The sequence below is a fragment of the Nelumbo nucifera genome, chromosome 5 (assembly GCF_055504915.1).
Source record: "Nelumbo nucifera cultivar China Antique chromosome 5, China Antique-T2T, whole genome shotgun sequence".
NCBI lineage: Eukaryota > Viridiplantae > Streptophyta > Magnoliopsida > Proteales > Nelumbonaceae > Nelumbo > Nelumbo nucifera.
Window position 1 is genome coordinate 80,578,340 of NC_142653.1, and position 16,063 is coordinate 80,594,402.

The 16,063-nt window shown below is 38.6% G+C and overlaps 1 protein-coding gene across 3 annotated transcripts in view; it reads left to right on the plus strand.

Moving 5' to 3' along the window:
• Nucleotides 1-731: 731 nt before the first annotated feature.
• The window catches only part of LOC104593842 (ATPase, V0 complex, subunit E), a 54,439-nt gene continuing 39,107 nt past the window's right edge, over nucleotides 732-16,063 (plus strand). The window contains exons 1-2 of one of the 3 annotated variants that reach the window (XM_010253866.2): nucleotides 732-882; nucleotides 1,137-1,270. In XM_010253866.2, coding sequence (XP_010252168.1) covers nucleotides 1,173-1,270 — 98 coding nt within the window. In that variant the 5' untranslated portion in view covers nucleotides 732-882; nucleotides 1,137-1,172. Of the gene's footprint in view, nucleotides 999-1,136; nucleotides 1,271-16,063 lie in introns of all 3 variants that reach the window. The other 2 variants (XM_010253867.2, XM_010253868.3) reach the window with 2 other exon arrangements.

Sequence of the window (16,063 nt, forward strand, 5' to 3'; positions counted from 1 at the left end):
ATTTTTTATTTTAATTATTTTATTTTTTATGTTGGAATGAGCTGTTCATTCGAATCGGACGTTGCACCATGGACCTGGAAAATGGTGGCTAGAACGGTTCTGGTTCTGGGTCAGTTTTTAAAACCTTGTTATTTTTTTTGAAAATGTATCTGATATTGTTGAAGAAAAAACCTATGATTTACAAAAATAAAAATGTTTACAAAACATTTGAGAATATAATAATAAATAGAATCTATCAACTCTACTAATCAATATTTATACCAAAAATGGTTTTTAATTTTAGAAAAATTATAGAAACAAAATATTAATATTGCAATAATTATATTAGCAATTAAAAATTCGTATATATATGTATGTATATAAAAATAATTAAGATATAATTAATGTAAAAAATAGTAAAATAGAAAATAATTAATATAATAATTAAAATATAATATGTGCATATGTCATGTGTCTTGGACTCTTGATTGATGCATTATCAATAAAATTGTATGATATTTATGTATCTCTCTATATTAATTATAATATATTTTTTCATTTATATCATTAAAATATATATTTTTATGTATATATACATTATTTGTGGGTATTTAATATTAAATTTAGCATTATTAATATATTTATAAAATTTATATGTGTTTTTCTATTATAAACGTATTTTTCATATACGGATCATTAGAATCAATACCATCCCAGTTTTGGAATGATGGTCTGATAATTGTAAAATCCGGTTGGCCCACGATTGAACTCGGCGTTTTAAGCAAACCGGGTGAGTTCTGTAACTGCACGATTGAACTGGAGAGAGAGAGAGAGAGAGAGAGAGAGAGAGAGAGAGAGACGAGTAGCTCGGAATTTCCAGAAAATCAGAGCAGATCACCTGAGGTTAATTCTCAATCTCTTATCCTCTCTTTATCAAGTCTCCTGTGTCTTTTCCAAGGCTAAGGTTTCTGTTCATTTCATTGGCCAATTAGGGTCTGCATTCGCCCCTAAATCGTAATGTAATCAAGTATTTGTTAAAACATTTATGTAATTCTTGAATATGCAGATCAGGGATCTAGTTTTTGTTTTTCTTCCAATTCTCTTTCCGTTAATTCCCAGATTCATTGACAAGCTTCAAATTCATATTTTCGTCTCAGAAAATTTCTGCTTGGTTGCGGTGAGATCGAATTGACATGGGCTTCTTGATAACTACCTTAATTTTCATTGTTGCCGGTGTGATTGCATCCCTCTTGGCCAGAATTTGTTGCAACAAAGGACCTTCTGCCAATCTGTACGTTACTATCTTTCGATTTATCGTTCTTAAATTCAGATTTGCTTTCTGTTTTTCTCTATCGTTGAAAATAGATTTGTAAATGGAGCTAGATTTGAAAGATCCTTGAATATGTAAATAGAAAGAACTTAGCTCTGCCAGCTCTGATAAATTTAATGATTGCCACTGAAAGTAGCTTTTGTATCCATTGGATTTTATCTAATAGTGATTGCTAGTAGGTATTGTTCGCTTGAAGTTTTCTGCAGAAACTGTTTGGTCTTATACGTGAAATTCTTCTTGTGAACAATATGATAATTTATTTTCCCACATAACTTTCTGAGTGGTTTTTATATTATTTAATTAAATTCAAAAAATATTTTTATTTGTTTTCTTGTTTTTAGAAGATCATCTACAGCAGCTGTTAGAAAAAATGATGTGCTACAAGTTGAAAGGGCTAGAAGAGCTAGGGGCATATCTTAAAGGACTTGGGTGGAAGTAATAAGAAATAATTTAAGCGCCCATAGTTTAATGATGAATATGGCACTGAATAGAACTGAATGGCAAAACAGGAATTATGTAGCTAACTCCATATAGTTGGGACAAGGCTTAGGTGATGGTGATGATTGCATTTTTTATTTTCATAACAGTAAACTGGTGATAGTGAATCAAAGACAAGGCTCAGTTGGACCTGGTTGTGAGAAATTTTTGGTAGTTGGATAATTCCATTTTGTTATATACAGACAGAGGTGGCAAATTGAAGGTTATGATCAGAATTGGGTGAGTGGAGAGGTGTGACAGCATTTGTAAGAGGATGTCACTTCTCTGAGTGATTTGAGGGTTTCCTGGTGAGAGGTTGAAATGTATAGTGAATATGAAGTGGTGGCCTCAGAAGATGATAGGTCCTTGGATGAGGAGACAGTTTAGGACAAAGTAATCAAAATTGAAAACAACTCAGTTTTAGAGACATCTGAAACATCTGTAGAGTTAAGTTGGAAAACTGGGTGCCTTCTTTCTTGGGGGCCATCAAAGAGCTGTTAAGTATTTTCATTTATCAAAAAAAAAAGAGCTGTTAAGAATTTTTTCATGTTGGAAGAGAGGGATTCTTAGTCTGGCAATGGTTGTCATGGAGGAATGGACATTCCCGTTTGGATTAGGAAGGTTCCCCTTGTGTTTGCGAGGATAGAACATTTTTTTCACCAGTAATCAGTAATGTGAGATAGAACATTGTCACTACTTCAATCTGATATTGAAGTTGAGTCATGAAGGGGGGGAGGTATCTAACTGAGGTTGTTGCAGGGATAGACGTGGCAGATCTGTTAAAGAACTAATCCTGTCTACAATAGTCCTGGTCCTAGACTAGTTTTGCTACTCTTGGTGATCATGTTTTCTTGTGTTTTGTATTGTCTGTTTGGTTGATGTTTGTTTTGTGGTGTGCTATGTGGCTGGTACTATCTTGGTACCAATGGTGGCTGTATCAAGCACTTCTTTTTCTTTAATAATTTTTTTTCCTTTTGCTTGTCAAAAAAAAAAAACAAAAACATGTTGCTCATGCCTCTTGGTGGTTGTGTAGCTCTATGGAGAAGCAGTTGTTGAGTCATTGCTTTGTGATTGGGGTTTTTACTTTTTTATAACAGTGTAAAGGTCTTTTTACGAGGCACCTATCTAAGGGCATTTTTGTCTACTCTTATTTTATACTAATAGAGAGAACTGTAAATATCATGCATTAGTATAAATACCAATGAAAGGGCCATGCTCAATCATAGTTTTCAAGGCGTCTAGGCGATTCTGTGTGACACTGGGGCACCTAGTCGCCTAGGCGATAAAAATTTTATAATATAAAAATCTGACTTTTGGCTAGTTTCCTAGTTTTATATACCATAGCATGTATGTTAATTGAAAAAATAGCAATTCTCTTTATTAAGAACATTAATTTCCTCTAAAAATGTGGCAAATCATCACATCTAAAAGATAAAAATCTTTTACATATATTAATTTCAAAAATAATACTACTATAACAAGTATTTAATAGAGAAAATTCATATTAATTAGCAGCTAAAGATGGTATCAACTTTATATGATAAATATTCAAGACGGAAAGTAAAATAGAAAAAAAAACAAGGATGGAGTTTCTGTTTTTTTTAATTAGAGAGAGAGAGAGAGAATAGAAAAAATAACTTTATTATTCTATTATTTCTTTTCTTTCTTTTTCTCTTCTCAAAACCCTTTGATCTTTTAAATTTCAATAGTCAAACATTAAAACAAAGTATAATTGATATATGTAGCATATAATAAAATGTATTAACACATACAGTAATAAGATACAACAATATAAATGATATTATAAAAGGCACCCGCCTTGTCATTTTTGTCGCCTAGGCGGGTGCCTAGTCGCCTAGAAGGGCTCCTAGTTGCTAAAAGTCAAGGCGTTTGGGCGAGGTGCCCAGCCAATACTTTTTGCCTCTTTTTTCTTCTTTTTGTCCTTTCTCTTCTTCTTCTTTTCTTCCTTTCTTCTTCTTTCTCTTCTCTTCTAAAGTTCTTTTATTGACAAGTTGGTATTAGAACACCATGTAGATAAGGGACAGATCACTGTCTTCATGCTTGGATGCTGACTTCATCACCACCAACTGTTGATGTCAGCAAACCATATGGTCAGCTCATTTTCTCCAATCCATGGAAACCCTAGAGTTTGATGAGGTATGGTTATAGATGTATTTCGATAAGGGTTTTATACTTGTTAATGGAGGTTTAGATATTTTTTTGGATTTTTTTCTGAAAAAATTTGAACAAAATGAGGTAGGTTCTGCTGCTTGTGAGAGTGTTTTGGGGTTGTGCCTTGTACTGTTGGAACTGTATGATATTTGTGGATGCCCCAGATTTGGTTTAATTTGCTTTGGACCTGATTTGAGATTGCAGTACTATTTTTTCTATTCTATAATTTACCGTTCAGCACTGTTTATCCTTTTCTATTCTATGCCCCAGATTTGGTTTCATTTGCTTTGGACCTGATTTGAGATTGCAGTACTATTTCTTCTATTCTATAATTTACTTTTCAGCACTATTTATCCTTTTCTGCTGTTATATATTGGAAATCATATAGTATTTGAAAGGTTTTTTTCTGAGGTGTATTTGATCTGAGTAACATCTTATATGCTGTGTTGGTGTGAAGTAGTTTCTTTTGTGCTTCTCCGTGTGTGCTAGGTGGATGGTAGTTGTTGTACTCATGACAAGTAAAGAGGGATCGAAGGGAACAACTGGATATTTTATGGGAACCAATAACAGCCAAATATCCAGATTATGACGGTGAAACTTGATGGTAGCAATTTCCTGGAATGCTTTCAATTTATGAAGATATGTATTGGAGGTTGTGGAAAGATGGGATACCTGAGTAACTAGGCTGAAAAAAAAACCCTTAACTGATGGCTCTAATTATTCTCAATGGGAACAAGAAAACTTTATGGTCATGTTGTGGTTGGTTAGTTCTATGCAGCCACATATAGCAAGGAACTACATATTCTTTTGATGGATAAAGACATTTGGGATAGGGTTTTGGCTACATATTGCCAAGTTCAGAACACTGCTAGGGTCTACCAGTTGTGTAGAGAAGCTACTAATCTTAGACAGGGGGAGAAATCTGTTGCTTTGTAGTTTTCTTTTCTTCAGCCATTATGGGAAGCAATGGATCATTTGGAGGTAGGTTGTAATCAGATTGGATTCAGCAAATCTGACTCTGGTTCGATTATGGAAAGTTTGCATCCGAATCCGATCTGAAATCTGATTGGATTTAAAGACCTTGGATTCGAATTCGAATCCTAATGGACTCGGATCGGATTCGGATTTAATCCAATTCTGCTTTAATTTTTTCGAAAATATAAAAAAGTAAAAAATTTACTTACTTTTCAACTTTTATATATAATAAATTAATGTAATATACATACAGAATTTATTATATTTATAGATTCATATATAATATTATAAAATATAAAAATATATTTTTTTATAATTTTAAATATAATTATATAAAATATATAAATTAAAATCAATAAATATTATAATATAATCGGATTCAGGTTTTAGTCAGATCAGATGGAGTCAAATTCGAATCCGGTCCGATTATTAATCGGACGTAGATTGCAGAATCCGAATATGATCCTATTACATAAATACATCATCCGAATCTGAGATAATCAGATTGGATATAGGATCGGGCCTCGGATTTTCATGTATCATTGACAGGCCTCTTTGGAGGCACTAGAGTGGTGGGACTCATTTGATGAAAAGTAGCATAGGAAGCATGTGGGGAATCTTAGAGTATTTGAGTTTTTGTCTGGGCTGAACTCTGATTGTGACTTCATACAATAGTACATCTTGAGTTATAATGTTATTACTCTGCTGCATATTCCTTGGTCCAAGGGGAAGAGAGCTGTAGAGAAGCTATGATTCATATACCTACAATTGAGCCCAAGGCTAAGGTTGTGTCTGCTAAACCTAAAATAAGTGCCACTTCTAAAGGGGCTTAGGTGGCAGGGGGAGAAGATGTGTCTAACTACTGCAAGAAGCCGAAACACACAAGAGATAGGTTTGGAAGCTTCATCTTGACTTAATACCAGGTAAGTTCAAGGGGATGAAGAAAAATAGTGCCCATATTGCCACTAGGTTGTGTCTGCCTCCTGGCTTGGTTGTATTGCTTGTCTACTTTCTTTGAGCCTAGTGGTCCATTTATAGCCTTTGCTGAGTCGGGTAATTGTATTGCTTGTCATGTTTTTACACCCATGTCTTGGTTTATTGACTCCGTGCTTTTAATCACTTGATAGGTATGTCATGTACTTGTGTTGTTTCAGTTCCTACAATTTGTCTTTCGGTAGAGATGAAAGTTACTCTAGATAAGAAGTTTGTGGTAATGTAGTTTATGGAGGAGTAAAAAACAGTTTGTAGTCGCTTAATAAAGTAATTTAGTAGAATATAGGACAATGTCTCAATGTATTTGAGTTATTATGGCTAAAGAATCTCCTTACTGAAATGGTTATCTAGGTTAATTGTTAAAGTGTGCCGAATAGGGGTAGTTTAGTCTTCTTATGTTTGTTAAGTAGCTTGCTTATGTGGCAGTGTTATTAGAGTCACTCTGCCCCACACTTAAGTAAGGGCATTTTTTGTCTTTGTAAAGATTATTAGAGTCTAATATAAATTAAGGGGGTCGACTGTATGGGTAATCCATCAGATTTCAACAGACCCTTCTTCTTCTTCTTTTTCTCTTTTGGTTCGGACTACTGTAGCACCAGTTGAAACATGGTATCAGAGCCATGCTCCTGACCTACTTCAGTTGGTAAAGCACCTAAACAGTGTTCGTGACTCTTCTCCTTCATTTCTGGTCAGTCAATGGAGAGAACTGGTTCGCCCTAGGTCAGAAACATCACAACTCGTCTCTCTCTGCTGCGCATAACCTTCTTCAGCAAGGAAAGTGACTTCAGCAGTGAATGGTTGGTTGATATTCTCAAAGGAAGGGCGGTTACCTCTTCTTCTAGTGTTACTGATATTTCTGGGTAGAAACCCTACAAGAAGCTGTTAGTATTGATTGGAACCTAGAGAACTAGGTTCCTTGTTGCCCTAGAAAGGGCTGTGTGTGCAGTAGCCGAATGGTGTAGGGCTGCTGTGAGTTGTTGAATGGTGTAGGGCTGCTGTGAGTTGTTGAGTGGTGTTAGGGCTGCTGTAAGTGGCCGAGTGGTGTAAGGTGGAATGCAGTGACCTTGCCGAGCTCTTTGTGATTGTGTAATGCCCTCTTAAGTGTGTTAAACAATTCTGAACTGGGTGTAGCAGATTTGACTGTGTTGTGGTGCTTGTGATGCACAATTTGTTTTGAGTGGTTGTAAGAGGGCCTACTTGTGATTAGTGAATGGTAAACTGATGCTTATGTTGGACGTAAGTGTGTGAAGTCAGCAGTAGTGTGAATAAGAACAAGTGTGTGCTTCCGCTATTGTGTTTAGAGGCTGCAATAGGTGCTGAAGTATCAAACTGTGAACAACATCAATCAGCTTGTAGCTGAGAAGTAAGGTTAGAGGCAACTGTGAAAGAGTACAATGGAAGCAATAGGAGATGGGTACAATGATCAGAAACCTAGTGTGGTTATTTCCCCCGACTACCTAGGGGTACGAATGACCTCAATTAAGCTGAATGGGGAGAACTATGTTCCATGGGCTAAATCAGTGGAAGTTTTTCTCAAAGCAAAGAAGAAAGTAAAGCATGTAAGAGATGAGAAGCCACCGGTTGATTCTCCAGGGTTTGATGATTGGGAACAAGAAGATGCTCAAATCATGACTTGGCTGTGGAATAGTATGCATCCCAAAATTAGTGCCAACTTCATGTTCCTTGATACGACTAAGGATATATGGGAGCATGCTAAGAAGCTATATTCTGGACAAGATAACACAAGAGTATATCAGCTTTATCAGGAGTACTTTGATTTACAACAAGGAACCAAAACACTAGAAGAGTACTATGCCTACATGAAGAATATAAGGAATGAACTCAATGTCTATCATCCCCTCACTCCAGATATTCAAGTTCAGCAATAGCAAAGGGAACAACTAGATGTTACAAGATTTTTAGTGGGGCTGAAGTCGGAATATGAACTAGTTAGAGCCCAAATACTGGGGGGCTTTACTCTTCCTACACTTGAGGAAGTATTCTCAAGGCTTCGTAGAATTTCTTTGGGACAGACTGAGAACCCCACACAGTCTGATAGATCAGCACATGTGACAGCTAGAGGAGGTGGACATAGTACAAGAGGGGGTGGTCATGCTCCCAGAGGAGGCCGTGGTAATTCCATGATTGGTCGGGGTGACCGTGATTCAGGGGGAGGCCGTGGCAGAGGAAAAAATAACTCTACAAGGAAGTGTACTCATTGTGGTAGGAAAGGACACACAGTGAATTTCTGTTATGACCTACATGGCCCTCCCTCTAAATGGGCTAATAAAGCTGTAGCAGGCGAGGTTGATATCAGTGACAGTAAACTGGCAGGCCGAACTCCTCCCACATCTACATCTACTTCTGGGAGGGAGATGGTGAGTGTTCCGCGTGATGAGTATGAACGGTTCCTTCAAACTACTTCACAGCATACCACTGCCACACTTGCCCAATCAGGTATTGCTTGCATGTCATCTAAAACTCCTTCCTGGATTATTGACTCTGGAGCCTCAGATCATATGATCGGGACTCCAGGTGTGTTTTCTTCTCTTTCTGAAACCTCCACATTACAAACTGTTACACTTGCCAATGGGTCCTCATCTCCCATCTGTGGTGTTGGTAATGTTGACATGGCTTCTGTCCCCTTATCATCTGTTTTATATGTACCTAAGTTTCCATTCAATCTTATGTCTGTTAGTAAAATAACAAAAGCTCTTAACTGTTCTGTTACCTTCTTTCCTTCCACTTGTTTTTTTCAGGATCTCAAGACGGGGAAGAAGATTGGTGGGGGGCATGAAGCTGGTGGATTGTATTACCTTGACGGTGGTGGATCTTCAATTGCACTTCAAACTTCCCTTACTCCTCTACAATGGCATTGCCGACTAGGACATCCATCTCTCAAGGTTCTCAAGATGTTGGTTCCGTCATTGAGTCAGTTGTCAGTTTTACAATGTGAGTCATGTCAGTTTGGTAAACACCGTCGTGCGTCCTTCTGTCCAAGAGTTGAGAGTCGTATGTTGAGTCCTTTTTCTTTGGTTCATTCAGATGTTTGGGGTCCAATTAAAATAGAGCCTTATATGGGTACAAGTATTTTGTCTCCTTTATTGATGATTGTTCAAGAATGACATGGATTTACTTAATGAAAGAAAGAAGTGAATTATTTTCCATTTTTCAAAAATTCCATGCTGAAATACGCACACAATTTGGTGTTCCAATCAAAGTTCTCCGTTCAGATAATGGTCGTGAATACTTTCTTACTTCATTTCAATAATATTTAGAACAACATGGCATTATTCATCAGACCTCATGTGCTTTCACCCCTCAACAAAATGGGGTGGCTGAACGGAAGAATCGTCAGCTTCTTGAAACTGCTCGGTCTATGCTTCACCACATGAAAGTTCCTAAACGGTTTTGGAGTGATGCTGTACTCACTACATGTTTTCTCATTAATCGGATGCCCTCTTTTATTCTTCATGGTCGGTCCCCCTTCTTTATCTTGTTTCCCACTTTATCTCCGTTTCCATTAACTCCTCGTGTCTTTGGTTGTGTGTGCTTTGTCCACAATCTGAGTCCTGGAATAGACAAGCTAGATGCACACTCAATTAAATGTGTCTTCTTTGGCTACTCTCGGACTCAAAAAGGGTACAAGTGTTATAATCCCATTACCCGAAAGTGCTATGTCTGCCCTGATGTCACATTTTTTGAGTATGTACCCTTCTTCTCCAGTCATGAAGAACCCTTGTCTTCACCCTTACCTCCTCTTCCTCTTCCTGTCAGTGATCCAGTTCCAGAGGCCGTTGTTGGAGTAGACTCATCACCTCATCCAGTGCAGGTCACCACTAAACGACCACCGATCCGACAAGTGTATACACGTCGAACGGCACCGGCCCCTCCTCCGGCTTCTACCTCATCTACGGATCCTCTCATGGCTCCTATTACTGAACCTTCAGACCTTGACCTACCCATTGCCTTACGGAAAGGTAAACGCAGTTCTACCCTCCATCCCATTTCCAATTTTGTTTCATTATCTCGTCTTTCTACCTCACATCGCCAGTTTGTTTCACTTTTGTTCTCTATTTCCATACCTAACAATGTTCAAGAAGCTCTTAGTTCACCTGGATGGCGGCGGGCAAGGGAGGAGGAACTTTCTGCTCTTCAACATACTCAAACGTGGGAACTTACTACTCTCCCACTTGGTAAGCATGCTGTGGGCTGTAAATGGGTGTATATTGTGAAATACTTGCCAGATGGTAGTGTGGAGTGTCTGAAGGTCAGACTTGTTGCTAAAGGTTACTCACAGTTGTATGGAGTGGACTACTTGGAGACATTCTCTCCGGTGGCTAATATTGGTTCCGTTCGTGTCCTAATTTCCTTGGCAGTTATGTATGATTGGCCTCTCTTTCAACTTGACATAAAGAATGCCTTCCTCCATGGTGATCTGGTGGAGGAGGTATATATGGAGCAACCACCTGGGTTTGTTGCTCATGGGGAGGTTGGTAAGGTGTGCAAACTGAAAAAGGCAATTTATGGGTTGAAGCAATCTCCACGTGCTTTGTTTGGGAAGTTCAGCGAAGTGGTGAAGAGTTTTGGAATGAAGCAATGCCAGGTTGATCACTCAGTGTTCAGCTATGACTCAGAAGCTGGGAAGATTTTATTAGTGGTCTATGTGGATGATATTGTCATCACTGGTAGTGATAAATTGGGGATTGGCAAACTAAAGGTATTTCTGCCAAATCATTTTCAAACAAAAGACCTTGGAACATTAAAGTATTTCTTGGGAATAGAAGTTGCCAGGTCAAAACAAGGTGTGAGTCTATGCCAAAGGAAATATCTCCTTGATCTATTGGAAGAAACAGGACTGTTAGGTGCAAAACCGGCTGAGACCCCTATGGAACCAAATGTTAAGTTGAGCAGTGATACAGGAGAAGTTTTTGAAGATCCTGGAAGGTATAGACGACTAGTGGGAAAGCTGAACTATCTGACTATCACGAGACCCGACATCTCCTTTGTAGTCAGTGTGGTGAGCCAATTCATGCAGAACCCTCGTATACCTCACTGGGATGCAATCCTTAGAATTGTGAGGTATCTGAAAGGAGCTTCAGGCCGTGGGCTATTGTATAAACCAGGGGGAAAACTTGAAGTTGTTGGGTATACAGATGCAGACTGGGCAGGCTCAGTGAATGACAAAAGATCTACTACAGGCTATTGCACATTTCTTGGAGGAAATCTTGTGACATGGAAGAGTAAAAGGCAGATGGTTGTCGCCAGAAGCTGTGCTGAAGCTGAATATAGGACCATGGCTCACATTACCTGTGAATTAGTGTGGTTGAGGAATCTCCTACAAGAAATTGGGTTTCACATGGATAAACCTATGAGATTGTACTGTGACAACCAAGCTGCACTCCATATCTCATCCAATCTTGTCTTTCATGAGAGAACAAAGCACATAGAGGTTGATTGCCACTTTGTGAGAGAGAAGGTTCTTGCTGGAGAGATAAATACAGAACATGTGGGCTCGAATTACTAGTGGGCAGATTTGTTTACAAAGGCTCTAAGCTCAGGGAAAGTGAACTATCTATGTAACAAGCTGGGATTATATGACATATATTCTCCAGCTTGAGGGGGAGTGTTAAAGTGTGCCGAATAGGGGTAGTTTAGTCTTCTTATGTTTGTTAAGTAGCTTGCTTATGTGGCAGTGTTATTAGAGTCACTCTGCCCCACACTTAAGTAAGGGCATTTTTTGTCTTTGTAAAGATTATTAGAGTCTAATATAGATTAAGGGGGTCGACAGATTTCGACAGACCCTTCTTCTTCTTCTTCTCTTTCTGGTTCGGACTACTGTAGCACCAATCGAAACATTAATAAACCTATGAACCTTCATTGCAATAATCAAGTTGCCATTAATATTGGAAAGAGGAAGGGAGTTACAATCAAGTTGGACTTGGAGAAAGGCTATGATCTAGTGGATTAGAATTTCTTAATTGATATCATGAGAAGGTGTAGCTTTGGGGACCTGTGGTGTAAATGGATTAGAGGTTGCTTACAATCAAGTCATTACTCAGTTATTGTTAATGAAATGGTGTTTGATTTCTTTGAGGGCTTTCCTGGACTCAGACAAGGTGACCCTCTCTCTCTCTCTCTCTCTCCTTTTTACTTTGGTGGCTGAAGTGCTGAGTAAGTTGATTTCAAGAGCAAATAGTTTGTAGCTGTTTAAAGGTTGGTCAGTTGGGAGAGATAGCATCTTGATTACTCATTTGTAGTTTGCAAACGACGTCCTAGTGTTCTGTGATGGGGTGGAAAGTTTGAAGTTGGTGGTGAAGCTTTTTGAGAGATTGTCCAATTTTAGGATTATCTGGTCTAAGAGTTTAATAGCTGGAATCAATATGGAAGAAGATGACTTGAGGGCTATATCAGATTCTTTAGGTTGTAAGAGGGGAGAGTGGCCTATGAGATACTTAGGGTTATCCTTAGGTGACAACCATATATCTACTAGGATCTACTAGCTTTTGGACCCTAGTGGTGGAGAGGATTGAGAAGCGGTTAGCTGGGTGGAAAAGAAACTATATTTTGTTGCCGGGGGAGGGGGGGGGGAATTAACTCTTAGTCTCTTATTAAGTCCACCCTTGCCAACCTTCTAGTGTACTACATTCAGTGTTTAGGGTGTCCATAGAGGTAGTGAGGAAAATTGAAAACATCATGAGAGATTTTCTTTGGGAGCTGGGGGAAAGAAAGATCATATGGTAAGATGGGAGAAGGTGGTGAAATTAAAAGTAGAAGGGAGCTTGGGAATTGGTAATGCCAAGATGAAAAATTTGGCTTTGCTTAGTAAATGGCTTTGGAGTAGTTCCCCAAAGAGAATGAGAGGTTATGGCACAACGTTGTTGCAAGTACTCATGGCATGTCAAGCAATGGATGGGATGCTAGTTGTCTCTGTAGAGCTACTCTGGCTGCTCCTTGGAAGGCCATCCATGAGATTCTTCCTACTTTCCTCAATCATGTCAGGTATGACTTGTCTTCGGGTCAGAAAGATTTTGGGAGCATGTTTGGATTGGGGATATCCCTTTGGGTGAGAGCTTTCCTTCTCTTTTTTCTCTTTCCAATCTTAACGGTAGACCTGTATCTGATTTCTTTGGCCAACACCCTCATCCATCAAGGCTTAACTGGAACTTAGGTTTTAACAGGAACCTTAGGGAATCTGAAATTCCTAATGTGTCTGAGTTGTTAGGTTTGCTGAATTCAGTGGTCCTGGGAGGAGGTTGTTTGGATTTTGGAGTTTGGGGGCTCAATCCTGATTCTCATGTAAGTCTTTAATTCTCTGGTAGCCACCTCCTCATCTCCTTCTTTCCCAGTCAAGGAAGTTTGGTGCTCTCCCATCCCCTAAAAATCAATGCTTTCTATTGGGAAGTGTTTCATGGATGTATCAATACCTTTGATCTGCTTCAAAGAAAAAGGCCAAATTGGTATTTGTTCCCCAATTGGTGCTTCCTTTGTAAGTCAAGTGGTGAGACTGCCTTTCATTTCTTAATTTACTATCCTTTTGTTAGCTTTATTTGGAATTGGTTTTCTTCTCTCTTTGGATGCAGATGGTCTTCTCCTGAAAGTTTGGAAGGATTGTTTAGCCCTATTGTTTCTAGCTGTACTAAAAGGAGGGGTAGGATTTTAGGGAGATGTACTAGAGCAGTAGCAATGCTTTGGATAGTTTGGGAGGAAAGGAAATCAAGAATCTTTGAAGATAAAGAGAAGGAAGTAAGGAAGCCTTGATAAAGTTATAACTCTAAGAGTGACACACTAGGAAAAAAGTCTGGAATTTTTCTCAGATTTTAAGGTTGAGAATTTTTTCACGGCATGGGGTGTAATTGCTGCCTCATCATCGAGAAGATAGAAACCTGTTGATGAGTGGTCTCATCCAACTTGTGGTTGGAAGAAGCTGAATTTTGATGGGAGTTGTGTGGGCAATCTGGCCCCTCAGGCATAGGGGGTCATTAGGGATGAAGAAGGAAATGCCATGACCTTATTATACTCAGAACCTGCTGAACAAGGTGGTGTGGTTAGATTGAAGCTACTGGCTGCAGTATATGGGGTTGAGAAGGCTAAGGATTTGGGCATTTGATAGACTGATCATTGAGGGTGATTCGAGAACTGTTGTGGACTGGTTAACGAAGGGGGAGTGAGTGACATGGCAGCTAAGGAATGAATTCAGGCGATTCAAATGGCTATCAAAAGACATGACATTCCATGTTAAATGGGTTAGAAGAACTGTCAACAGTCTGGCAGATGGTTTAGCTAAGCAAGGGGTTCAAAGAACTCACGTGTATTGGGCTAATGGTAATTCTTGGGTTTGGTCAGCTGTTCTGAAGCTGTGTTTTTCTTTATTCCACAACCTCTTGTTGTAATTCTGCTTTCCATTATTAATGAAATCATTTCTGTCTTGCTGATCCCAAAGAAACATACAACCCTATTCAGCAACTGCACTGGACATATTGCAATGGAGGGACATTTTATCAGAGAACAAATTGCAAATGGAGATGTTTATTTGCCTTCTGTGAGATCAGAAAATTAGTTAGCTGATTGTTTGACAAAGGATTTCCAAAACCAAAATTGAAAGACAATCTTAGCAAGCAGGGCATGTATGATATCTATGGTCAGCCTGAGGAGGAGTGTTAAAGAAGTGTAGTGACATATACAGGGGTACTTATGTCTTTGAAATTAATCTAATAATTGGGCAGCTAATTTATGGGCATAATTGTATTTTTCCAGTTTCATAGAAATACTAATGATAAGGAGCATGTGACCAATATAATTTCTTCTTCTTCTTCTTCTCTATTTCATGTTGTTTTCTTCTATTTTGGAGTTCTAATATCTTAAATCTATTTTTTGATCAATAACTGCATAATTTTATTAATGATAAAGTAGAAAGGAGTATACATAGTATAGAGATAAAAGAGTACAAAGTAAGTCAGTGAGAGATAAAACCTCTTATCTCTCCCCACAACAGGTCCCCTCACTTACAATTGTGCCAAGAATAAAGTCTCTCTCCCTACTCATTGTTTGGCTAAAGCATGAGCTAAGGAATTAGCACATCGCTTAGTCCAATTGAAGGATACTTCCATGTCTCTTGTCAACCATCTGAGTTTCTTCTTTTCATTACTGTAATTCCATTGCTTCATTTCCTCACTTTGTATACATCTCACTACCAATTTCGAATAACCCTCAATAATCAGTTTCTAATGTTCAGTGCTTTCACCCTTTGTACACCTTCCATCAAAGCCAATACTTCTGCTCTAAGAGATTCTCCCTCCTCAGCTGGTCCTGAGTATAGAGTGATTATCTTGCCCTCGTCGTCTCTAAAGACACTGCCAATACCTGAGATTCCTGGGTTTCCCATGCTACTGCCATAAAAGTTAAGTTTGATGGACCGTCTTTCTGATGCAGACCATTGGTAATTGGGAACAATGTTACAAGATTCAACCACTTCCTTCCACTTTCTGAGTATATCATCTATTAACGCATTTGAAAAGGTTTCCAAGGATTTCAGTCAATGTGCCACTCTAATCATTATTGTTTCAATTATGTCTTCCTTGCTTCTCTCCTTCTCCAAAAATATTCTAGAGTTCCTTTCTTCGCAATTTGTCCAAATTGTTACTGCTCTTGTACATCTTGATGAGTCTTCTCCTTTTCTTTAGCCATACAAAGGTAGTTGGAGAAATAAGGCTTTAACATCTGTAGGACCCAAATAAGGAGAGATTTCCAAATAGAAGCAATGAAAGAGGAAGAGATTAGTAGGTGGTTGGAACCCTCATCATTAGCCTTACACAAAGTACACAAAGGGATAAGCACTACCTTGGTCAAAGAGAGTAGGATACAAATAGGCCCCCCGAGTAAGAAAGACAGGCCCGAAAACCAGATAACTTTACAACTCAAGAAGACTTCTGGAGTTCAGCCGGGCTCCAATCTCCCTGGTTTGGAAACCTTTTACAGATGCAGTCCAAGAAACCACTTTTCCAAAGGAATTAGAAATGAGGTTGTCTACTCCTTTGGCTTTGTTATGGAACACTATTATTTCTCTCCGCCCAGATGGTGCTGATCACTGCTGCAGGAATTGATCTCCAAACACTTTTGGCCAACTTGGAAAGCCTT